Below are 26,149 nucleotides of genomic sequence, written 5' to 3' on the forward strand. Positions count from 1 at the left end.
GTATGATGCCTCACAGGAGAGAGCGCCTTGGAGGGAGGGACAAGAAGGGCCGGGTATCCCAGCTTCGCTGGCTGTGGTTCGGCAGCGCCTCCAGGACGCGTTTTGGTCAGAACAGTCAGCCAGCTCATAGGGCAGCTGTGCTCCGGAGGTTGGCAACTTGTCACTGATGACTGTTGAGCAACTGCTGCGTGTCAGGCACTGGGCTGTTATCTCACTTGCTCTCATAATGAGGTAATTACTGTTATTATCCCCATTTTACGGATGAGAAATCCGAGACTCTTGGAGGTTAAGTGACTTGCCCAAGATCCCCAGTCTTTTTGGAAATGAAAGAGTCCCTGGAGCCAGACAAACCCTGTTTGAACCTGGGTTCTGTTACTCAGTTTCTCATCTGTAAAAGGTGAACTCATGGATTGTTGTGAAGTGTTAAATAAAAATGCATGTAAACTCCAAGGCCCCAGTGGAGTGAGGCAGTGAAGTCAGGGAAGCTGCTGTGGTCATCGGCCTGAAGAGATGAGGACCGGTCTGAGATGAATCTGAGAAATGCTTCCAAGGAAAAACAAAAAACTCCTGGATGTGACGAGAGACTGAATGGGGTTAGGGAGGAGAGAGTCGGAAGTCACAGACTAAAGGCTTCTCTGAGCCCCGGAGGAGCAGTGAAGATCATATGTGAAAGAAGCTATTGGGAGAGAACTGTTTGTTTATGGGGCATATTGAGATGGGGAGTTGGAAAGGGACCATCATTCATTCATTCAACAAACACATGTGAGTTGAGGGGCAGATGCGAACAGTAAGAGCCAGATTGCCTGAGTTCAGATCCCAGTTCTGCTACTTCCTGTTGTGCCAACTGATTCATCTCTCACTGCCCTCAGCTGTGAAATGGGCACCATAAGAACGCCTTCCTCGTAGAACATCAGGAGGATTAAATGAATTGATGCGTGAAAAGTGCTTAGGAGAGTGCCTGGCATGTGTTGTGCTCTTACTATGTGCTAGGCACTGAGGATGCAGAAAAGAACAGGCGTGGTCCTTGCCTTCTAGGAACTCTCCGACCAGTGGGAGAGACAGGCAGTTACACACAATGCGAGAAGGTTGCCATAGAAACACAGAGACAAGATACCAGTTGATTTGTGTGTGTGTGTGGGGGGGGGGGGTTATTCTAAGCAGTGACTAGAGGCAGCTGGAGACAGCATGGCGGCCTGTGGGGGAGCCACGGCAAAGGGCATTGCTGGAGTGGAAGGAACCGATGGCGCAGGAGGAGCTAGGGCTGGAGATTGACAGAGGCAGATTATCAGGGCCCTTGACTGTGATGTTCAGAACGGTGGACACTCTTCTGTAGATCATGGCAGTTGAGGGAATTGGCAGGGTCAGACCGGCATTTGAGACAGATACTGTGGTGGCTAGGAGGTCAGCCGGGAGGTCATGGTCCAAAGGACAGATGAGGGTGTCCTGAGACAGGCTCATGGCAAATAGCATGGAGAGTAGGGGTACATTCGAGAAATACTTTAGAGACAACATCAGTGAACTTGGTCACTGACTGGTTCAGTGCGTTAGGGGGTTGGTGAAAGCAGACGGGGGAAGGCTTTCAGGATTCTGGAGCTGGAAATGGGTAGTTGTTAGTTCCAATCATCAGTAAAGAGAACACAGGAGTAGGATTAGATGTGGGGTGGGTATAAATTAGCGTGTTGGTTCACCTCTCTAAAAAGTGAACTCCTGGAGGGAGGGGAGACTATGTTAACGCTATTATCACCTCAAAGGCTAGCATAGCCTCTTATTATCTATTTCATGAATTTATTAATTAAACCACAAATGAGAGGCCAGAAACATAGAGGATAGAGGACAGAGGCTTGGAGAATTCCCATAATTAAGGGTTTGGAAAAAGTAGCAACAATGGAGGTAGTGGAGGGTTGAGATAGGAAATGTATGTGTGCTGGGCACAGGGTGTCCCTTTCTTTAATATGTCAACCTCCTTTACCCTTTCTCAAACCAGACAAGACCTTGACTTCCACTGCCCCAGGGAAAGGGAAGCTATGATTAAAATGTAAGCATCTTTTCGTCTGCTTATTAACCATTTGTATATTTTTTGTGGAGAAATGTCTGTTCAAGTTTTTTGCTCATTTTTTAATCGGGCTTTTTTGTTGTTGAATTCACCCTAAATCCTTTTGGAAACAACACTGAGTAAGGGAGAAAAGTGTTACATAGCTGTTAGGTATTATGCTCTCCTTCATTATCCCGATCTTTTAAAAACCCTGATATGCAGATCCATGCCCTGGAACACTCCAGGAAACATTCACTCCTGATGGCTTTCACTGGTCCAGCCATAGCTGCCTGCACGTCCCAGCCTAATCCGCAGGAAATAGCCATACACATATCCATACACTGGGTATGTTTTTATTGGGTGCATCATAAACATAACCTTATCTAATACTTAAACAACTTTATGAAAATATATGCCAGGATTTGCTTTTACAGTTGAAGAAACTGAGCCTCAGCTCAATTTGGGATTCTGCCCAAGGTCAAGTAGCTGGGTTGCAAACCCTGGTCTCACATGGCCTTGCCTCCACTCATCTCTCCCAGTCACCTCTACTTCCTCTTTCCTGTCTGAGCCTGTCCCCCAGCTCCCTGGATAAGCTTAAGCTGCTATTTCTCAACTCACAAAGGAGTCACGGCTTAATCCTGGGGATTGCTAATCAAGCAAGCAAAGTGGCTGCCCCTCAGAATCCACTTATAGGCCTTTTTCTAGCTCTCCTCTATTCAACAAGCATTTTTATTTATTTATTTTATTTTATTGTGCTGGGTGCTAGAGCATCAGGGAAGATAGACCTAAGCTAAAAATGATAAGTCAGTCTAAGCGATATGTGCTGTATCAGCCGTGTGGATTATAGCATTATAGGAAGCTGGAGCAGGGAATTCCGAGTCCTGGGAACCTTGTGTGAATCTTGCGCATCCATCCAGGGCGAAATCTAGGCCCCATGGAAGAAGCAAAGCTTCTTGTCTTTTGCATTCCCTGATGGACAAGGCATGGTTAATCTTCGTGTTCCCTGTGCCTTACACAGAGCTGTGCTCCATAGATATTTAAAAGTTGGGAATAGGGCCACCTGAAACTAATATTGTATGCCAACTGTAATTGAAAAATAATTTAATAATAATAAATAATAACAATGATAACTTTTAAAGGCTGAGAACAGCGTCGAGGCAGGCACAGCATAAAGGATCCAGCAGTGCCTGGAACCAACAAAGGGCTGTTAAAAGTGAACCCGGAAAGCCGCCTCATTTTTTTCTCTATTCTACCTAGCAACTGATGACACTGCATAGGTCCCCTGTTTTTATTGGGAGAGGACCCTGAGCGTCTGGAAGTTTCTAAATCGCTGACGAGTGGGTGGGATTTAGGTTCCGTCGAGGTCCGCGGGGACCTGTTGTGTTTTGTTTAGAAGAATCTGAAAGAAAGGACTTTAGAAGGGCCGATGGTGCTCCTGTTTCCCCTCCTTATTGTATTTACGGTGAAGCACAGCGCTGCCCGTGAGTATCCCGCGTTCTCTCAGCCCCGGACTCCGAAGCCGAGCCGCTGAGGGGGCGCGGCTGGTCCCCCGAAGCTCGCGGTGGAAAGTGGGAGCAGCCGGGCGCGAAAGCGCGCTCGTGGCTTCGGGACTCGTGGGAGCGCCGGGCCCGCCGCCGTTTCCCGCCCACCCGGCGGGCCCTCGGTGTCGCGCGGGCCGTCTGAGGAGACCCCGCCGCTTCCCCGCCCCCTCCGGGCGTCGCTCCTGCGCACCGCCCCTCCTCCCGCTCCCGCCACCAGCTTCGCGAGCCCGTGCGGCTGTGGGCAGAGTGTGAGGGGCGCTGCACCGTGGAGCGGGTTCGCTCTTCGGGTGTATTTCTGTTTTTCTTCCTCACCACAAGCGCTAACCTGTGACAGAAGATCCCGGGAAAATAAACCACGGCCCTGGCCTTGGTTCCTGGGTGTGAGCGGAGGGGGGCTCTTCACGGTTTGGGGCCCATGACACCGGGGAACAGGCCCGCAGTTGCCCCCGGGCCCGAGGAGGTCCGCGGGCTGCGGGCGCCAGGCTCCTGTGCCCTGAGCTCCTCTCTCCAGCGGGGGGGGGGGGGGCGCCCGCTGGCCGTCGGGGGCCGGCCTTGCCCGCTCGGGGGGCGGTGACTCTCGAGGTGCCGGGAAGCGGCTCCCCCAGAGCGTGTATATGAATCACGAGTGTTGGTTGGTGGCCCACCACGTGTCAGGAACTTTTGGGGCTAGGACCGTGAAGAAGACAGACACAGGTCCTGCCCCTAGAGAAGTTTAATCCAGCAAAACCCCACCATTTTAAGTCAGAAATGGGAAAGATGGGGGGTGAGGGGCAGAGACAGATGATGGAAAGAGGAAGCGCGATGTTTCCAGAAGGTAAAAAGTTTACCTATTAGCTGCATCTGATCCTTAAGGAGCTCTCCAGTAACACGACCACAGTATCCCCTGACAATCTTTCAGTGCCGGGCTCACTGCCCTGCGGCCGGCTGAGCAAACCCAGCGGGGAGGCGGCCCAGCTGGAGGTGAGCCGGGGGAAGCGCACACCAGCCCCCCAGCCCCCCGGGCCGGGCCTCTCCACGCCGGCGCCTCCGCCTGTGCACACCCGGCACTCTGATAATGGGTGGAATATGAAAAAGCCAGTCATCTCTAAAGGGTAGGGAGGGTCCCTGTGCCGGCCGCTCTCCTCTTCACCCGTCTGTCATCTTCTCTGTCCCATCTTGTGCCCTGGAGGATGGCTTCTGCAGGCTGCTTTCCACCGAGGAGACCCTGAGAGAGAGGTCAGAGAGCAAGTGGGAAGAGGGGGTGGGGTATTTCACCCCCCCCCCCTTCTCCTGCCTCTGCGGTGTCTCTGCTGGTGGCTGTGTCCCTCTGCAATAGAATTTCCCCTGAAGAGCCCCTTCTTCATATGGTTCCAGCTCCCACTGGGCTTCGGGAACACAATTTGCTGCTCTTATCTCTGCAACCCTAGGGAAGGTAGCGGCTTCCCGTCATTGCTGGCTTCTGGGCCTCATTCCCCCGCCCCCCCGTAACTTTGCCCATACCTCTGCAAGGGGTTCCTTCGTGAGGTCTCTTCGTGTAACTGATCTGGAGTGAGAGCTGTTTCCCGCCAGGACCTGACTGGGAGTTCTTTAGTGCGAAGGGATGCTGACAGGGAAGGGAGCCAGGGTTATTAAAAAAGACTTGGTTTCCTTGATATACGTGCCTAATGCTGGCCCTGAGTAGGAGCTTTTAGACATGGAAATGCAGGGAGTGGTTGGAATACAACTCCAGGAAATGTCAAGATAACTCTAATATCGCTTCCAGTGTGTTGCTTTCAGTGACTCCATAGGCTGCAGTAGACTGTTCTTTCCTGTGTACTCCCATAGCTCCTGTTCACAGATTTTAAATTTACAAAAATCTGGCCTTCAAGGCTCTCCTTAAAGCCAGAGAGAGAGAGAGAGAGAGCTCTTCATTTTTGTCTTTATTTTCCAGGCACTACCTAGTGACCAATAGGCACTTAAATGCCTCCTGAGTGAGTTTACGTTCAAAGGTAATGTCCCTAAGAAACTGAAGTTATCTGACTGTGAGCCATAGAGAACTTGGGCAGCAGTAATGACTGCAAATTTGCTACTGTGATTTACTACAGTTGCAGAATTTATATGAAAAATAATGATGTTTCATGCTTTACAACTCATCCTGTTCTTCATTTCAGCCTGTGTGAAACCTGGTGATGTGGGTGGGCACAGTTATTTAGGGGCATGCCTAGGATCTCTCTTGCATAGCCATATGTGGTTTGTGTGTTTAATCTTGAAATAGCCAAGGTCAGTCTCTTGATGTTACTCATAATTCTATGGATATATCAATCTACTATATATGAATGATGGAGTCCTTCATAGATAAAGACTGATGATGGATAAGCCTCCTAAATTAACACTTGAGCCTAGTGTAAAAACACAGACTTACAGATTATCTGTTGAGAAATGACCTTGAGTTCAAAGAGTTAACATGGGAAAATATGGGCATTTGCTATAGACTTTATTAGCCTTCAGTCTGTTTCCATGGAGCTGTTGCCAAGGTACACGAAGTAGAAATTTCTCCAAGACAACGTTTTACTCCTCTAAGGCCCTCTCCTTTTGGTTGACATGGAATCTATCTAAATCTGAGAAATTCAAGTAATTTGTAGACTTTTTTTCTGACTAGTTAGCATATCTATCTATTTTCACTAAAATCCATTGACCTCAACCATGTCTTACCCTAGAGGATTGCCAAGAACTGGAGGGAGGGGGCCTAGGTTAAAGATCAAGCTCATGGCTCTTTAAACACTTGCTTTAGGAATCCCAGATTGAGACAGATGACAAAGAACATTCTTTCTGACGTCCAAATTTATATTTATTATCGAAACCCTTTCAAGAATATACGTATCAAATCACATTTTGTTACAACTTCAATGAATCATTTAAAAAGAATAAAATTAACAAAATTGGAATTCTTCTGGGAAATAGGAGACATATGGTCGTCATGATATATAGAGAGTACTGAGAAAAACCCCCCACCAGAGCTCATTCATTCATTTCTTCTCTAATGCTCTACATGGACCTACAGTGCTGTCCTTGCTCTTCCTTAAACAAAGCCTCCTCGAGGACTTGGGCTTGCTGTTCTGTATGGAAGGTTCTTCTCCCATGGCTCACTCCCTCACTTCATTCACATCTCTGCTCAACTGCCACCTGTTCAGAGAGGACTTTCCTGGTCTTTCTATCTAAAAGATCAGCCCTCTTCACTCTCTCTTTCTCTGCTTTATTTTTCTTCTCAATTTTTATTACTGCCTTCTAGAAATTAGCCCAGAGGGCTGGGACTTTGATGTGTTCATTGCTGCATCCTTAGCACTCAGAAATGAGTAAAATTTATACAAAAGGAGACATTCGTAACCTCCAAAAGGGAGGTCTCAAAAGAGTAGCTAAAAAGTCAAACCGTCACATTCAGCACTTTCAGACCCGTGGTAAGTTCCTGTAGTTAGATGATTTCTTGCTGCCCATAGAACCATTCACATCACTGCATGGTTTGGGAAGTGTCCAAGGGTCCTCTTAACTAAAAATATCGCCATCCACTTCTCCCCTCATTCCTGAGATGCCTGAAATTCCAAACAGTAGTTCCCAGAAATCATAATCATTCTGACTGTATTAAGGCATCAGGCTACTTGGGAGGGCCAACAAATAATAGGGACTTTGTTGACCTGGTTATCCAATCAGGACCCACAGCCACTTGTAGGAAAGTCTAGCGCCTGAGCCTCCAGGGACTGGGGGAGTCAGTGACAGTGAGTCATCCTTGACACAAGGGGGCAGGAGAGAGCAATGGTGGTGGAGTGGGGAGCCTGAAACAATCTGAGAGGGGGAAGTGCTCTGGCCTTAGGACTGGTTGGGTGTCTAAAGTAGAGGGGCTTCCAGTCTGAGACCAGAAGGTGAATCGTGGCTCCTCCACATGTGGATTGAAAGGATGATCTTGGGCCATTTTCTTCATCTCTCTGAACCTATTGAAATGGGAATATTTAAAACCTATCTCAAAGGGTTGCCGTGAGGAGTAAATGAAACTCATTATCAAAGGCTTAGCCTGATACCTAACACATGGTATGTGTTCAGTAAGTGCAGTTCTCATGGTTATGGTTCAGATACTGCTGCCCTTGTAGCTCACTGAGGGCCCACCTTCGTGGAAGGATTGTCACCTCCTCCTTGGAGCATTTCTAGATTGCTTCACATGAGAGCAGGCTCGCTCTCCTCTGAGCACACAGTCAGTACCCGGTTTGTGGCACTTACTGCTTGCTGCCACGTGTCATTGCACTGTATTTACTTATGTCACATGCTTTAGTTCTCCTATAATACTGTTAGTTCCTGGAGAGAAGAAGTAGTATCTGATTTGTTTTTCTCTTCTTGACGTTGCCTCACAATTCCTTGTACATGGTAGATGGTAGATATCCAATAAATAAAAATTGCCCCTGTGGATGAATACCTGAAAACACTTTTATCAATTATTTTATAATCAGTGATTTTCACAGCCTTTTGTAAAAATGGCCTAACTAGTTAATCTACAGGTTAAAGGGGACACCATTTAGGATACTAAGTCACCACTATGTCTGGTCTAAGAGCTGTTTGGTTGTGTTGCTTGGGCTTCCAGCAATGTCTATCATAGGCTGTTGGGACAGGGAACAAATGCCTTTGAGAGCTGCTTGACTGGCCTGAACAGAAGACCAAATTCTAAATTGTAGATTTCAGTTCACTAAGTGAGTTGATGCTGATTGTCTGTTCATGGAAAGGAAGAAAGAAACCTAATTTCATAATTATTAGGGCAAGAAGAAAGAATCAGAAGATTCATAGATTGAATCATATGAAATTGCCATTTTAGTAGATCAAAATGATCAAATATACGTCTTTTCAAGTGATTTAATCTTCCTAGTTCTACTAGAAATCTGATCATCCAGGTAGTATATCCATAGGATACAAATTATCACAAGGTCTAACGTACCGTGAGAGAAAGGGAATAATAGACTTTCCCCTATCTCTTCTGTTCTGAGTCACTGATTTAACATCTGTCCACCAACCTCCCATCACAGCTACGGTCACATTTTGGAAGCCCAACTAAGGAGCTAGCATAACTTGTACCTGTGGACACACCAGATGGATAACTGGGCCTGTAGCAAAGGAAGGGAAGAGGGCTGTGATGTCCTGGAGTGGAGCCAGGCCACAGCTGCACGAGGGGTGGACAGGCAGATGACAGACAGATGGAGGCCAGCCTCTAGGTGCAGAGCAGCCTTTGAAGTCAGGGCTGGCTGGTGCAGAGCCGCTCCAAAATCAGGAATTAGAGATTGAGGTTGGAGAAAAGGGCAGTACACTGAACTTGGACAGTATTGTCCACAGACCTCGTATTTCTCTCTACTTATCTCTTATAAACTCTAGATAATGCAGATTTTTATGAAGTGATGTTTTTAATAAGAAAGTGAAATTATAAGAATTGTAAATATTGTGTGTGGCAGTGATGTCAGTGATATTCATTTAGAAAAAATTCTCCCATTGAGCAGTAATGCCCCAAGATGTTAGTACCATTTTTTTTTTTTAACTTGTTGGCATTTACTATGCATGCAGACCCAGCTGTCATAAATGGAACCCCAGATTCCAAGGGGAGCTAATTTATACTAGTCCAACTTAGCTCAGTAACACTATCTCTTTTCAAATTTCTTCTTTCTTCTCTCCCATTCTGGCCTAGAATTTGATTTCTGTGAGGGTTTTTCCTATGAGTAACTGTGGAAGCAATTCCTACCTATTTCTTTTCCCCTCACTGCCTCAGCTCCAGCCACAGGCCTTCTTGCTGTTCTTGGAACATGCCAGGTGGGTCCTTTCCTCAGGACCTTTGCACAGTCCCCCCTGCCTGCACTGCTGTCCCTGGATATCTGCTGGCTCCCTCATTCCCTACAGAAGTCACCTTCTTGAGGACGCCTTCCCTAACCACTGCTGTTAAATTTGTATTGTTTAATCCTCCTAGCAGTTTTTTCTCCATTGCCTTTTTAAAAGGCATTCTATATGTTTCACTTATTTTGTATGGCCCGTCTCCTCCCTTCCCCCCATTACAGTGTAGGCTCCATAAGGGCAGACACTTGCACCTGTTTTGTATGCCCTGGGCTTAGTGCAGAGCCTGACACAGAGGAGGTGCTGAAGACACAGACGGATACTAGGAAGGTGTGAGAACTAATGTTCACGACCTGTTCTTCCTTTTCCCTCCATCTTTAAACAGTTGCATATCTGTAAAGCCACAGAACCTTTCCAGATGTAGAGAAATAGAACTGTTTCAAAGTCAGTGACAGATTCAAGCATACACATCTTTTGCAGACTCCATGTAAATTAGATTTCAGCTCTGCTCCCGATTCACCAGCCTTCCCTTTATGAAAAGTATTTTTTTGAAGTATAAGTTCCAGGTTAAAATAGATTCATATTCATTTCAGCATATTTCATTATTTCAAAACAGAGAAGTAAAATGTTTTGCCACTGATTTAATTCACAAATACAAAGTTCCTACCATGTGCCAAACTCACTGTGCTAGGCCTTGCAGGAAATCCAAAGGAAAAAAGAAAGCTAAGTTCCAGTTCTTAAGTGATTTAGGGTAGAAGGTAAGCAAAGATAAGTAGAAGGCAGAATATGGTAATGGTTTGGGGATAGAACTTGTACTTCTGCTTCAATCCCTGGCTCTTGTCATAAGAACCAACACTTTTATGATGAGATGCCCAACCTCAGAGTCTTCTACTGTGTTGCCTCCCACTCCTGCCCCCCACTCCCCAGGAAGGGAAAGGGGAGGTAAAGGGTCAGAGCAATGCAGAGGGACCTTGGGAGCCTTATGCTCTGCCCAGGCCTGGAGAAGACCAGCCTCCATCTTGCTCAGAGCTGCAGCTGATGTGCAGGATACCGCCTCTGGGGAGGGGCTCAGGGGACTGGGGTGCCCACTCTGAACCCTGCCAGGCTGTCCCTACCCCAGCTAGAGGGGCAGGGAGGAAGGGGAGAGAAGTTCTACTTTTACAGAACTGGCGCAGTCAGGTGAAAGGGGCCTCCAGCAGGGTGAAAGGCGCCTCAGGGAATCATGTCTCCCCTAGTGGTTAAGGTTAGGGTACCCTGGACTTGGGGTGATCCATTCTAACAGATAGTCTGGACTGCATATTATTAATTCTTTCAGAAATGGTTTCACAGAAAAGAATAATATTGACAGCCCATCCAAGTGTGGCTCAGCAGTTGAGCATTGACCTAGGATCCAGGAGACCACAGTTCGATTCCCTGTCAGGGTACATGCCTGGGTTGCAGGTGCCATTCCCAGTCGGGGGCATGCAGGAGGCAGCCGATCAATGACTCTCTCATCATTGATGTTTCTGTCTATCTCTCTCTCCCTTCCTCTCTCTGAAATCAATAAAAATATATTTTTAAAAAATTCTCACCTCTCGCAAACCTCATTATTTCCTATTATCCAGCCTATCCAACTATTTCTTTAAAAAAAAAAAAAAAGTATATATAGACAGATTGCATGCACAGAAGCTGACCCAACTATTTCGTGAGCTGATTTTTAACATTTTGATTTTTTTTTCCTTAAGTATATATTTATAAATGATGAGGAAGGCATGAACATCATTAAGTGGTGTTTAGCCCAGGGAATGGGAGCCTGATACCCATCCAGGGTTCTCTGTAGTGACAAGGGCCATGTTGGAAGATACGAGTGCTAGGGACAAGAGCACTGGGTTGGGCAATCTGGCAAGACTTTGGGGCATGGTGCCACCTTCTCTCATGCCTTGTTCTGGCACACCTGGTTTCTGCTCTGCTCCCGCCACCCTCCCTCCTGTGCCCCCTCCCAGCCTCTTTGCCTGCTCAGCTCCTGCTTGTCCCTGAGATCTCCCCTAAGACAAATCTTTTCTGGAAAGTCTTCCTTTGGCCCACACCCTGCACTCACTTCATCAGGGCACCGATCACACTACTTTGAAACAGCCTCATCTGTCTCCACCAGACTGTGAGCTTCCTGGATGAGCTGTGAGAAGTTCAGTGTGGAAGTGGCAGAGAGGGCCAAACAGTTTTTCATTTTAGACCCTTTGTGATTATCGCAATTCCTACAGTTATATTTGGACAGAAGAAAAAGTGGAGAAAGCATAGAAAAATGGTTGACAGAGGTGGTTGATACAATAGGAAAAGAAATGCTTTTAAAAAATTTACATGGGTTCTTGCTCTGACTGACGTGTGTGTGTGTGTGTGTGTGTGTGTGTGTGTGTGTGTGCCTGCATGTGCACACAGGGGTGGGGTGGGCGCCCTAGTTTATCCACCTACAACCCTGATTGGTGAAACAGAGGGTTGGGTTATCAGTGGGCCCTTTCCCCACAAACCAAAACAGCACTCCCTCCTTCACGTTCAAGTTGACATAACCTGTAAAACTCCATCCTAAGGTTTCCGAACCCAAACAAAAAGGCCTAAGTCTTGACCTAGAGCTCTCAAGTCCTTTCCAGTCCCAGTTCCTGGGGCTCTGATTCTGTAAGAGGAGGCAGCGGCCAGGCCTCAGGAGGAGCCGGTACAGCTGAACATGGTACACTACATGGGGAAGTTAAAGGGACTGCAGCTTATGGGTCTGGATGGTCTGTGACTAAATGTCTTCCTTCTTTGCCTTTGCCTCCCTCCCAGGGACTCACTCTCTGAGATATTTCCGCCTGGGCGTTTCAGATCCTGGCCATGGGATCCCTGAATTTATTTCAGTGGGATATGTGGATTCTCATCCCATCACCACATACGACAGTGTCTCTCAGCTAAAGGAGCCTCGGGCACCGTGGATGGCGGAGCACCTCGAGCCCGATCACTGGGAGAGATACACGCAGCTGCTGCGGGGCTGGCAGCAGACGTTCAAGGTGGAACTGGAGCGCCTGCAGCGTTACTACAATCACTCAGGTGGTGAATGCAGCAGATTGCTTCCCCTCTCTGGCACCCACCCCAGCTGAGAGGTCCCTGGGCTGACAGTGTGTGTGAGCTCTTGCTGAGTTGCCCTCTCTGTGGCTTTTGCCAAAGCCTGGACAATTTGGTTGATGGGTTTGGTGCCTGCCACCTGCCCTACTCATCTTCCAAATTGTCTGTTATCCCCAGGAACTCTTTGTCCTTTGCTCCCTGTATCCCTGTCTCAGTATCATTTAGACTTTTGACCTGTATCTTCTCCTTTCCCATCTAAATGTGCCATTCTGTGTCTAATTTCCTGGTGGCCAGGTTTAGTGAGTTGCTCACTTATGCATCACGACTTATGACATTAACTTTTCCAGGGACATTTCTGGCTCCTGCATATCTCTCCCCTCACTGCACTATAAAGTTTATCAATTAATCATTCCCATTATACGAGTTATCCTATAATTCCCCTAAGGCAAGAATTATCATGTTCCTTGCACACACAGTAGGTACGCCACAAATACCTGTTGATAGATGGGATTACGTCATAGGAACCTCCTGGAGACAGTGATGCCATGGTGGGCCTGTGGGGTGCTCTGTTCTGGGGTGGAGGATGCTCCCAGCCACACCCCCAGTCACATCACCTGGGCATACGCCCCTGTGTAAACCTCTTTTTGGCCTGTATGTGTGTTCCAGGGTTTCACACTTACCAGAGGATGATTGGCTGTGAGATGCTGGAGGATGGAAGCACCACGGGATTTCTGCAGTATGCATATGATGGGCAGGATTTCATTATCTTTGATAAAGACACGCTTTCCTGGACAGCTGTAGATAATGTGGCTCACATCATCAAGAGGACGTGGGAGGCCAATTGGCATGAGTTACAATATCAGAAGAATTGGCTGGAAGAAGAATGTATCGCCTGGTTAAAGAGATTCCTAGAGTATGGGAAAGATACTCTACAAAGAACAGGTAAAAAGAAGGGAGAGCACCTTGTCCCCACACCCCCAGAACCCTTGGTCTATACATAACTTCCTCTAATCTAGGTTATATTCACTCTATTCTGAAATCCATCCTGTTAGTTGGATCATCATGATCTAATACTCTCTGGGAAAACTTCCCCTCGTTGCTTTTTATCAACACCTTGATGAGATTTAGCAATTCCACTTGAGAGAGTGAAGTACCTCCAGGGATACCTCCTTTTGTGGGGATCCAGTGAGACAAATTATTCCATCTCCTGACAGTGATAAGCTGGGAAATACTTTGGGCAGTGGAGCAGTACTTACAAGTTGTATAGTAACTAAGTAACTTCCATGACACCAGTATGAGGGAAAATCTGGACTTAACAAAGAAGACAGAGGCTCTTTGCTTTACTAAAGTATTTATGATAAGATTTCTTTCAGTGAAAAGCTCCTTTTACACATTAACAATAGGATTTAGTTGGTCAACTTTTAGTTAATACAGAGCTTTTCACTTATAATCTTATTCAGTGAATTATGCCTATATCATGCTGTAGGAAACTCCTAAACACAATGTGCCTTTTCCCTCAAGGGTGGTCTTTAATTGTGGGGCTTTCCAGAGCTGTGGCGGGCCCTCAGGAGGCATCGGGCCCCAGTTATGAGTATGGACTATCTTTCCAAGAGCCTCTACTGTGGAGGCAGATAACTAGAGCTTGAGCTTCAACTCTCTCACTCACTAGCTGAAGAGCCATCTCAGCTGTAATGGTTGCAGTTAACAGAAACCTACTTACACTGGCCCTGTGCACAAAGGGAGAGGCTATTTGTCCGGCAGAAATCTGGACAGTGTGGGGATCTGAGGAATTAAAACCAAGATTTGAATGGTTTTCTCCAAGGGGAGGATGTGGCAGTCAACACAAAGCTCATGTCCTTGTAGCTTCACCTTTCTGGAAGAATGGACTTCTCTCCCAGCCCTAGTTGCAAAAAAAATTTTTTAGTCATAGGAGGACTCCGGTTGGCCTCAGTTGGATCAGGTGCCACCCCTTGCACTAATCACTGTGCCCATCAGGATAAGTTCATAAGACTGGTTGTGGGTTATAGAGCCCTGACAGGAACTAAATGGCACACTCAAGATGGTTTCACTGAGAAGTCAGTAACAAGATTATTTACAGAGGCACAATCAGGGTTGTGCCTAATAAGGGATCGAGAAATACCTAGAGACTTGCAGCGGAGGGAATCCATTACACCTCCTAGATCCAAAGGAGAAAGGGACTATCATTATCAGAGCCCAGCAAGCATGGGTACTCTGGAAGAACCCTCTAGCAAGAGCTATGGCTGTGGAGGACCATGGTCACTGGCAGACTGCAATGGCTGGGCAACTGGTGAACAAGAACCCAGCCACTCTCCTCTAGTTCTCTGATCTTTTGCTAAGGGTACTCCTTCCAGAGGCCAGACCCAACAGGTAGCTGGGGGCAAGGGAGCCCTGGAGGTGCAGTCTGATGAGCACGGCCTCCTGGGGCACGGAGCAGGGCACAGAAGGTCTGAGACTAGATCTGGGAGCTAGCAAAGAGAGAGTAACCGGGACACACAGTTTGGGTGGCAGGATTAAGATCGGTACTTCTTAAAAGAAGCACATGTTGGGGTGGGGTGGACTAATTTTCCAATATATATAGTGTGTTTGTCAGGAGAAGGGGTTCTTGTTATCAGAAAAAATGGGGCTAATAGATGCTAGGCCAGCAAAGCAATAACCTTGAGTAAAATAAGTAGGTGTGATATGCCTACCTCACAGCAAGTGCGGTGAAATAATGTATATGAAAGCTCTTTGTATACTGTAGGTCTCTGTTTACCCAATTAAATGTTACTGTTGCCAGACTGAAAAATGTCTGACAGCTCAGGATCTGGTTGAAGTCTAAGGCCAACTTGGGGTTGTATGGGACCCTTAATCATGAGGCCTTTTAGTCCGAGGCCGGGCAGATCTGAAGAGGGGCCATGTGAGTCTCCACTTCCTCACCTTGATTAGTGGCATAGCCTTTGACTGCAAACAGAGAGCCCCAGTTGCCTGGTCTGCTATTCTGGGCGAATCCAGCACTAGGTGAAGGCAGACAAAGTTTAATTGGGATTTGAAGGCTAATAACTCTTTGGAAAAACTGGAAAGCTTGCACACCTGGGGTATGTGCGAAGAATGTGGGAAGTCTAATTTCAGTATACCTGCTCCCTGCCCCAAGCCTCCTCTCTCTCTACCTTAAGTGTCCTAATGGGGTCTCAACCCTTTGGTGAAAGCCCACTCCTAGAAAAGGATCTGTGGTAATTTCTTACAGGCACTATCAACAAGCAGAGTCCCTCTTGGTGACATTTATATTTTCTTGTTAATGTTGGAAAGCCCTTTTCTCCTATTAAACCACATGGCACAGGAAACAGAAAAGGAAGGTATTGTTCAGATGCACGCTCCTCCCTGTATCGAGGTGGCAGGTAGCCCTGTGGGGTGAGGAAGTGAGTAGAGACTAGCAGGAAGCATCACCTCCGGGGACAGCATTGGGCTCTGTGTGGCTCATGTCTGGACGTGACCCAGTGTTAGCAGGGAACACTAAGGACGGCACCATATGGAAAATGAGTAGAATGGTCAAGAGGAAATAAGACCACAAATGGACAACCCTTTGTCATCACTGCCGGAGTCCCTCCATGATATGAATTTCCATAACCCCTTGGAGGGCATAACTGTTACATGATCTATTACATATGTTTGTTTCTGGTGACAGTCACTGTCTTAGTCCATCTGGGCTGCTATAACAAAATACCACAGACTGGGTAACTACAAGCAACAGAAATTTATTTCCCACAGTTCTGGAGGCTGGAAGTCTGGGATCAGGGTTCCAGCATGGTCAGATGAGGGCCCTGTTCCTGGCTGCAGACTGCTGACTTCTTATTGTCCTCTCTCAAATGGTGGAACGGGACTAGGGATTTCTCTGGAGCCTCTATAAGGCACTAATACCATTTTTTAGGGTTCTACCCTCATGATTTAAGCACCCACCAAAGCCCCACCTCCTAATACCACCATTTTGGGGTTAGGATTTCAACATATGAATTTGGGGCATACACAAACATTCAGACCACAGTAATCAATGAAGTACCATCTTGAATACTCAGGCAATTCAGAGCCAAAGCTGAGCTGAGATGGCTGTGATATCTTTGTACTAGCACAGAACTGAGAAAAAGGAGCACTGGGTTCTAATCTCCAAACTTTTGCTGAATCACTTATCGCCAAGTCACATACAAATTGTGTAGCTTAGTTACATGGCTCAACTCCACATTCATTATTCCTGAGCACACTGCCCGAGCAGGAAGTGCACAATAAGTAAGTTTGTTGTTGATGAAACTGGGTTCTAGGTCATTCTTGGTTTTAGATGTTTCCTGCAATGATGAAAACAAATTGGGAAGTCCAGTTGCCAAGTTCTAATATTATATGCTCAGTACATAAGATATTTGTATTTAACTTTACCTTCTTTTTCCTAGAGCCCCCACTGGTCAGAGTAAATCGCAAAGAAACTTTTCCAGGGATTACAACTCTTTTCTGCAGAGCTCATGGCTTTTACCCCCCAGAAATTTCCATGATCTGGATGAGAAATGGGGAAGAAATGATCCAAGAAATGGATTATGGAGACATTCTTCCCAGTGGGGATGGGACATATCAGACATGGGTATCAGTGGAGCTGGATCCTCAGGACAGTGACCTTTACTCCTGTCATGTGGAGCACTGTGACGTCCAAATGGTTCTTCAGGTCCCTCAGGGTAAGGACAGGGTGTGCTATCTGGGAACTGAGGCCAAGGAAGGGGGGTGAGCAGCAAGGGTGGATCACTATATGCTTTAGAATGGGTCTTTTAAATCAGAGGTTCTCTCACTTTTTGGTCTCAGGGCTTCCTTATGTTCTTAGAAATTATTGAGGATCCCAAAAAGTTTTTATTTATGTGGGTTATCTCTATTACTACTTACTATATTAAAAATTAATTTAAAAAAATTAAACTTAAGAAAACACAAGTACATATTTCATTAGCTTTCAGAGCAATGGTGTCATTACATGTGGTGTAGCCTCTAGAAAGCCCCACTGTGCACAGATGAGAGATAAGAAAAAGGGAAGTCATGACTTAGACCTCATGGACTCTCTGAAGGGTCTTGAAGATCCCTGGGGCATTAAGACCTCACTTTGAGAGCTACTGTCCCCCTGTTTTTGATTATTGCCCTGCATGGAGCTGTGAAGTGAGAAGTGAGAGTAAGGAAAATGGTGTTGGGCTTCCTGATGATCACAGAGACAAAAGCACACAAAAGTTAACATAGAATGGGAGAAAGACTTGTGGATTTTCCTCATATGCTTGCTTTCAGAATCGGAAACAATCCTTCTGGTAATAAAAGCTGTCTCTGGGTCCATTGTCCTCACCACTGCCCTGGCTGGAGTTGGCCTCCTGGTCTGGAGAAAGAGGCCCCAAGGTGAGAGGCATGTGGAAGGGTCTGAGGGGGTTGCAGATCACCACTCCCACAGCTCCACAAGCTTTATTTTCTGCATCTGTCACTCTACCGTCCATTTAGAAATGAGTTGGGCCTCAGTTTGTGATCACAGAAGGACCAAGAACACCTCTCCCACCATGTAGAGAACACACAGGTGGATATTGCTTGCAAGTAGAGTGGTCTGTTTCATAGGTGGTACCTGACATCAGCTTCTGCCCAGGTGAACTGTCCTAGAAGTTGGGTCAGAGAAGATAGCGTGATCTTGGTTTGTCTTTTTCTAAACTATATCCTTATTAATTACTGTTAACCTTTTGTTTTGTCCTTTGTTTCAGTAAGTTTTTCCATTTTGACAAACATTTTCTTACCCAATCATATGAATATCATTTTCCTTCTAAATTCATTTTCAACATATGAAATGTTGAAGAGTAGATACCTTTGGAAAACAGGAGTCAGGGTAAGGAAAAGGGGAGGGAGAAATGGGAGGGATATAGGCTCTTGATACCTTGGGGAAACCATTAATTCATTCCATATATATGTATTAAATATCTACTATGTTCCAGGCACTGTACTGGATGCTGGGATAACAGCAATACAAAAGACATGATCCCTGCTGTCTTGTAAGGTCATCTCCCTCCCACCTCCACCCCAGGCTTTAGTAGATGCTGAAGTTGATCACAGCATAATATTGATGAGACCCAGATTATGGGTTTGAACCCAGTGTGGGCCATGAGTTTGGTGTTGCTTCATAACCACATACTTCAACCCCAATTCAAGTGATACAGTATAAAGCATGTTATTAGATCAAAGTAAAAACAACCCCTTTACTAGAAAATCAACTCAGAGAGTTAATGGGTTATTTTAATGTTTTCTTTACAAAATACAGCACTATTCCCAATCCACTAAATGAGAACTGCTGAAGCAAAAAAATAAGATTTTTTTTTTACAATGACAAACCTGTCTCAAGAATGACACACTGTGAGTTCCTGCTTATTATCTTGTGGAGTTTGTGAGTTTGAGTTAAAATTTGTGGAGTACTAAGAGAATCTTGACAAATCAGGCTAAAAATGTCAGTGCCAACTTCTCAGATTTTGCTGAATATTGCATAATTTATTTTTATTTTTTTTTTAGCTATAAGGAGAAATGCACATATCTGACTAAAAAGTCTTTCTTTCAGAGAGCAATGAAGTCATCTACCTTCCTGCACCAGATCAATGATTGGGGATAGCTTTTTTCCAGCTGTCTTTCCCCTGGGAATCATAGTCGCCTCTGGCCCCTATGGACTCAAGTCCAGTGCTCAAAGCTTTTGACCACACCCACACAGACATGGATATTACACTTATGTGAACACTTATGGCAGAAAGATAGGAACCACAAAGTTTTCTTTGTTCTTTGGCTCCAAAAAGACTGTCAGCTTTCAAGCTCTTTTGATGGACTCCTTTGTCACATTTGGCTCTAAATATAGCATGTCTCATGACACAACACTACCCTACATCCCATCTGTCAACAATGATTTATAAGTAAATTATAGAATCTCAGACCTGGAAGAAATCTTCCATTCGAGGGCTGGAAATGTCTTCTCCAGTGCCTTTGACTTGAGCATCCAGCCTCCACTTGAATACCACCAGTGAAGGGCACCTCATGTCATAAAGTGGCTTTTTTCTTCCATCCTGAGAATATATTATGCAAGACCTTTGAATCATGGCTGCCATGACTGTGACCCTAAAGACAACGTTGGACCACCTTATGAAAGCAGCCACCGAGTTTCTACAATGACCTGTGAATAGCGGATCATTTTACATATTTCCTGGCCTGAGAGAAAGCAAAGTGTCCCGTTCTTTTGGCATCTCTGCCTGGTAGCTTGGAATCTTAGAAATATGCCTGGTTGGATCTGTGGAAGTGATCTCATTCTTTCTGGTTTTTTGTGGAAGAGTAAGAACATTAATTATCAGACATATCTTCACCTTCAGTGGAACTACAAAGACCTAGACCCAAGTCCAATCTTTTAATATAAAAATGATAGTATGTTTATCAGAATAGGGTTCCACTTTAATTTCTGTCCTTTCTCTACTGGCTCATTGTAGATGGGCCTGACTCACCTTTATACATATACTCATTCTCCATGTTTATTCCCTATGCACTGAGAGTAAGTAAAAGCCCCACTGTGAGAATCAACACCCCCTTGATCTGCCTTACTACACCCCTAAAATCTTGACTATCATTTACCTCTTATTCATCTGTCATCTTTGATTCTCAGAAGGTCATATTCTACAAAGGAGAGATGCTGATGTTTTTCAGTAAGTTAAATATGAGTTCAGACCTCAGGACCCTGGACTCGCCTCGATATAAGATTTCTGAAAACACTCAGACCATGGGGAACCCATCCATATTGTGGCTCCAGGGGAACTCGCCAAGGCTTTCACTGTGGCCTCCTTCCCCAATAAGTTTTTTTCTTGCTTCCCCACAGTTGGCTTGGCCGTGTAAAAGGAACACCAGATATGGCCACTTAGAAGAGCAAGTGAAGATATTACACCATATGTTATTAAATGTCTCTTTGTTGTAAATCTTGTTTGATCACAACACACAGCTCTGCCCATTTATTCTGTATGAACCAACTGAGGATATGAGTAGGGCCACAGCTAACACATATGGGACATTTGTTCAAATTGGAGGATTATTTCTCCTTTTGGTGGACACTGACCCAGGCTGGGTGACATGACTTAGTCAGCAAAACATAGAATGGATTTCTGCCTTATTTGCCCCCTTAGTGTCAGGGCACAACATTACATGGCAGCTCTGGTTATACCATTAGAAAATAGATGGAAATTGGCTATAGACTAAAATGAATGTATTGATTTGGAAGGGATGGGTGGTAGTGGGGAAAAAACCAGGTCAACTTATTCAAAACAGTAGAATCGGAAGCCCTGTTTGTCTATTCAGAGAGCTAAAATTATCTGAAAGGTTTTACATAATCCTATCATGGAGTTTATTTATGGCAATCTATTTTTAAATTTTTGTCATATTACACAGTCTGTTTGCACAATGCCTTGTATGTAGTAGGAACCCAGTAAATACTTCTTGAATGAACCAGTACAGTATTTTAATTAGCTAGTCCTCACGTACTGGTGCAAAAGAACAGTGTCATCTTACAGCTGAAATCATAGAGGGGAAATATCCCACTCAGGGTCATATGACATTCCAGAGCCCAAGATGTATGCCCTAAGGACTACTCTGAATTCTTCAAAGTTTCTACAGCATTCACATTATTTAATACTTTATCTTGTCATCGCCTTGTCTGTGAAATTAGGGATCCCAAACATTCTAACTACACTCTTCCCCCGCACGCATATTAGGAATAAGGGCAAAATTCAAAGGTTTTTACATGAAGCACCATTTTTCTTAAAGGCTATGAGAAGAGGGCTGAGAAATGAGTTTTCAGTCATCTTGAGGGCCCAAAACCTGATACCTAATAGATATCTTTTTATTCTTAAGGACTGTAGAGCTATTATATAATCTGGATTTTTTTTTTCCTATTGTCATTTGGGTCTTTAGTTCATTAAAGTTCGTGAAATACAAATTTCATCAGTTCTTATCAATAACTTCTCCCCCTTCTTTCCTGAATTCAGTGTTCGCTGAGCCCATTAGGCAGGAACTTCTCCTTTTGTCCCTTGGCAGGGCTTTGGTGCGAGAGAATGTTTGGGGCTAGAAGGTTCTGAGCTGAGCTGGTTGGAGCTGGACAAGTGGAGCTGAGACCGAGTAGAAGGCTGGGTTGGCCTGGAGCCCTGGCAAGTGGGGGCCGGGTCTGAGGCAAGTGCCGTGGCAGCAGCCAGACTTCTGAAGAAGCAAAACAGGGCCAGGGAGTGGGAACAATCGAGAAGAAAAACAGCTTCTAAGAAAACAGCTTCTCAAATGGAAAATAAATTCAGGAACAGGAGGCTGCAGACCAAAATGGGAAGCCACCAGAATGGAAAAGGAAGTGAAACCAAGAAAGAAATGAGACATTCGGCCTCAAGATGAGGCAGTCTCTGCTTTGTTTCCTTTTGGAGGTATATTGTGGGTCTAAGGTGAAGCTGTTACCCGAACCGAGTAAAAGCTCTGTTTTTCCTGAGCAACATGACAATAGCAGAAATAGAGAATTCTGGGAACACCTCAGGAAACACAAACTCTAAAAGGTGACAATTCTGGGGAAACTTGGAGGGCTGGGAATAATAAAAAGTAAAACATTTGGTATCTCATCAGCTGCTGAATACAACCCCTTGACGTGCTTTAAAAGATCTTAAAGCCTGTACTCTGTTACTCACAAAACAGCTACAAATACATGGTCTGTGCATCACACACACAGGAAGTTGGAAACCAGATGGAACCCCTGAGGCTGAGTGTTTGGGCTGCCCTCTCCCTTACTTTTAAAGACTGAATTAGTCATTGATCCCTGAGGATCAAGGAGGGTTGAAGATGTAACGCAATCTGTTCTAACCCAATTTAGGCCTTTGCCATTGAAATTAAGATCAAATTTCAAAGATCTGTGAGTTTGCCCAGCTTCACTGACTTGAAGCCTGTATACATGGTGACGTGTTTATAGGCTCAGTGATGAAATTGTCAAGGATTTTTCTCTGCCACAAGGAATTAGTAGTTTGTGTGTCACTGTATGTACTATATTTTCATTAATGCCATGGAATTTATTTAATAATCTGCCACAGATATTGATATTCAAATTAGATTCTTATGGCCATCATTAGTTAATCAGCCATTCATAGAGTGTATGTGCCATGAGGCCTGAAACTCCAGTACTTGGCACATAGGAGCCACTCAATACATATGGATATTGGCAGAATGAATTTCAGTAGTACCTACTGTGAACCAGACTGTATAGGCAATAGAGCCCAATAGTGATGTTTTGATAATTACCCAGTGCAGAAATGGCCCAGACATATGTTTATAAGCAAATCAAGCTCACATCATAGAAAAGGATTGTAAGAAAGATAATCTAGATTTTATTTCTATAAAATAGACCTGGGTTTTGTGTTATAGGAGAATTACCACTCTAACAGTGACCTTTTGTGGTCATGCTGAAAAACACAGATTGGATAAAACTTCAGAGTGAAATGGGAGGGACTGCATATAAATATCCCATTATTGAAAGGGAGGAGGGAGAGAGGGGAGAACTGGGAAAGCTGAGTGCTGCCTCCGTCCCCGAAGCAGCTGGGCTGGGCTTCCAGGACCAACAAGCAGTTGTGATGGTGACATCTAGGAACTCAAGGGTATTCAGGGAGACAGAGCAAGTTCTAATCCTCTATTTCCTTTTGCTTTCCCCAATTGGCCAATCCTCAGAATTAACTCCCTCTCTAAACTGGTAAATGCTTTTTGGCTCTGCTATTCAACTGGCACTTGGCCACTCTATGTTGGTATTTATCTGTTTCTGCCCAGCTTATCTCTCTGCCTAGACTATAAACCCCTTAAGGACACAGCTTGAATTCCATCTCCTTCACTTAGTATCAGGGTGATCTTAAGTTATTTAAATTCTTAGCCTCAGTTTTATAAAAACAGGTTTGTAACTATCTGTCTCCCAGCGTTAGTTAATGTAGAAATTAGATGAGTGTGTGTGTGTGTGTGTGTGTGTGTGAGTGAAGGCACATTGCACAGGGTGTGGCACATGCAGTGTCTTTTGCCCTCTCTGTTTTCTCTAGGGACTTACTCCCTATGTCCCATACAGTCATAGCTACCATTTGTTGAGTCTTACTATGAACTGGTCACTTTACATACGTTATCTCTAATCCTCATAACACTTTGTCAGTAGGTATCATCATCTTCATTTTGCTGAAGTTTAAATAAGTTATGTTTCTTAACAAGGTCACATTTAATAAGTAGCAGAGGCATGATTTAAACCCAAGTCTTCTCCATATACAGCTTGTGCTCTTTCCAGTACACCACCCTATCTGCACACAGTAGGCACTCACTTGATACTTGATTAAAATGGTAAGGTATCCCCCAGCCTGCTTGTGCTCAGTGGTTGAACGTTGACTTATAAACCAGGAGATCGCAGTTTCATTCCAGGTCCGGGCGCATGCCCAGGTTTCGGGCTCTATCCCCACTGGGGGGCACGTAGGAGGCAGCTGATCAATGACTCTCTAATCATTGATGTTTCTATCCCTCTCCCTTCCTCTTTCTGAAATCAATAAAAACATACTTTTTAAAAAAATTGTAAGGTATCCCCTACTCAAAACCATGCTCTATAGTGAACCTGGGGAACAAAGGAATCAAAACTTTACAATGAATCAGAAAATCAATAAAGTCCCTTATACATTTGTGAAAGTCTGAGTCTTTTTTTTCTCAGCCTTTGGCAGTATGGCTTTGATGCTGAATAAGGCCTGGAGGGCCAAATGAAGGGAGTTGTCACACATTTCATGGAAATGTCAATGAAGGCCATGGATAAGATTCATTACTTGTCAATTCTTGGCAGACAGGAATAGCTGATGCCCAGAGGGAAAATTAAAAGCTCCTTACTTTGCAAACAAACTCACCCAGGGTAGATCTAGTGGTTAGAGCTGGAGGATTGTTTAGGGGTCATATAGTTAAATTTTCTCATTGTACAGATGAAAAAAATTGAGGCTTGGAGAGTGAAATGATTTTCCAAAAGGAACTCTGATACCAATTATAGACTTCATGCCTTTACAAAAATATGTTCAACATGGCTAGTCATTAGGGAAATGCCGATTAAGGCCACAGTGAGCTATCACCACACACCTATAAGAACAGTTAAAATAAAAAAGTAGTGACAACACCAAATTCTGACGAGGATGTGGAGAATCTGAATCACTTAATCATTGTTGGTGGGAACAGAAAATGGTACTGGCATTCTGGAAAACAGCCTGGCTATTTCTTTAAAAACTAAATATATACTTACCCTGGCAGTTACAATTCTGGCAATTGACCCCAGAGAAGTGTGTACACATTAAAGTGTGTACACATTTAAATCTGTGCACAATTCTTCATAGCTGCTTTATTTGTAGTAGCCCAAAACTGGAAACAGCCAAAATATACCTGCATAAATGAATGGTTAAACAATGCTACATCCATACTATGGAATACTACTCAGCAATAAAAAGGAACGAACTATTTATATATGCAACGATTTGAATGAATCTCAAGGGCATTATGCTGAGTGAAAATTGCCAATCTCAAAAAGTCACATACTATATAATTCCATTTATTTTCAAAATGACAAAATTATAGAGATGGAAAACAGATTAGTGGTTGCCGGGGTTGGGTGGGGGGAAGGGGGGGGCGTGACTATTAAGAGAGCTTTTTGTGATGGGAGTCCTGTATCTTGATCACAGTGGTGCTCTCATAAACCTACACGTGTGATAAAATGAGAGAACTATGTACACATCTTGTATCAGTATCAGTTTCTCGCTTTCAATATTGTACCATAATTATAAGATGTAACCATAAGATGGAGGAAACTTGGCAAAGGGTACATGGCATCTCTCTGTACTATCTTTATGCTTTCCTGTGACTCTATAATTATTTCAAAATACAATTTTTTTAAAATTGAAGGACAATGCGGTAACTCATTTCTGTTAGGATAACTTATAATTATCTGGCTTACATGAAACTAGTTTCATGTAGAAATTGGCCAAATAATAAAAGTGACTGACAGTTGAGCTTGTTAAAGTAATCTTTGCCTGTTATTACAGCTACCCCCAAAACTCTTTTTTTAGAAAAATCCCATTTAGTTTGCAGTCAGTAGATTGTACATTAAGACACTTAAGGGAACCCCTTTAACAACAGAATAATCTGAAAAGGCTGTATTATTAGAATTTGGTCATTTCATGTTGTAACATTAAAAGTAGTTTGTTTGGGGAGTATTGGGGGGCATTTCCACTGTTTTAAAACCCCATAGAAGAAAAGGTGCAAGGTATTTGGTCCCTGGAGCTTGCTGCTGTCTTTCATAATTTGAAGATGCCCCTACCTAGGGGGAGCTTCATCTGCCTGTGTGACTGAAAATTCTCTTCGCTTGATGGTGGCAGCTCATGGTGATTAAACTCTTTCAGGGGGGCTACCACTTGGGACTGATTACACTTGAACCGTTCTGATTGTTGGTTCTTGGGCTGGTTCCTTTGCAGCAGCTATTTTCTAGCTGTTCACAGCTACACCTTGAATCTGTAAGTACACCACCCATTTTCTGGGGCTCCTAGTGACCTAGGAGTATGACTAATGCTCCCATTGTGCCTGTACTTGTCAACCTAATGAATGAACTTCCAATAACTGCATATTTCCT

General features: G+C 44.6%; 1 protein-coding gene across 5 annotated transcripts; it reads left to right on the forward strand.

Moving 5' to 3' along the window:
* Positions 1 to 3,340: 3,340 nt before the first annotated feature.
* Positions 3,341 to 22,106, forward strand: LOC308548706 (major histocompatibility complex class I-related gene protein). Of its 5 annotated transcripts, none has more exons than XM_081120649.1 (6): positions 3,341 to 3,513; positions 12,175 to 12,435; positions 13,117 to 13,392; positions 16,887 to 17,162; positions 17,752 to 17,856; positions 19,049 to 22,106. In XM_081120649.1, the coding sequence occupies exons 1-6, from the start codon at positions 3,459 to 3,461 to the stop codon at positions 19,087 to 19,089; spliced, it is 1,014 nt and encodes a 337-aa protein (XP_080976775.1). In that variant the 5' UTR covers positions 3,341 to 3,458; the 3' UTR covers positions 19,090 to 22,106. The 5 variants fall into 5 exon arrangements, with proteins under 5 accessions (XP_080976775.1, XP_080976776.1, XP_080976777.1 ...); XM_081120650.1 differs by having other exon boundaries at positions 3,368 to 3,513; positions 21,547 to 22,106; XM_081120651.1 differs by lacking the exon at positions 19,049 to 22,106 and adding an exon at positions 18,758 to 18,859 and having other exon boundaries at positions 3,380 to 3,513.
* Positions 22,107 to 26,149: the final 4,043 nt, after the last annotated feature.

The sequence above is a fragment of the Miniopterus schreibersii genome, assembly GCF_964146895.1.
Source record: "Miniopterus schreibersii genome assembly, chromosome: 19".
Lineage (NCBI taxonomy): Eukaryota > Metazoa > Chordata > Mammalia > Chiroptera > Miniopteridae > Miniopterus > Miniopterus schreibersii.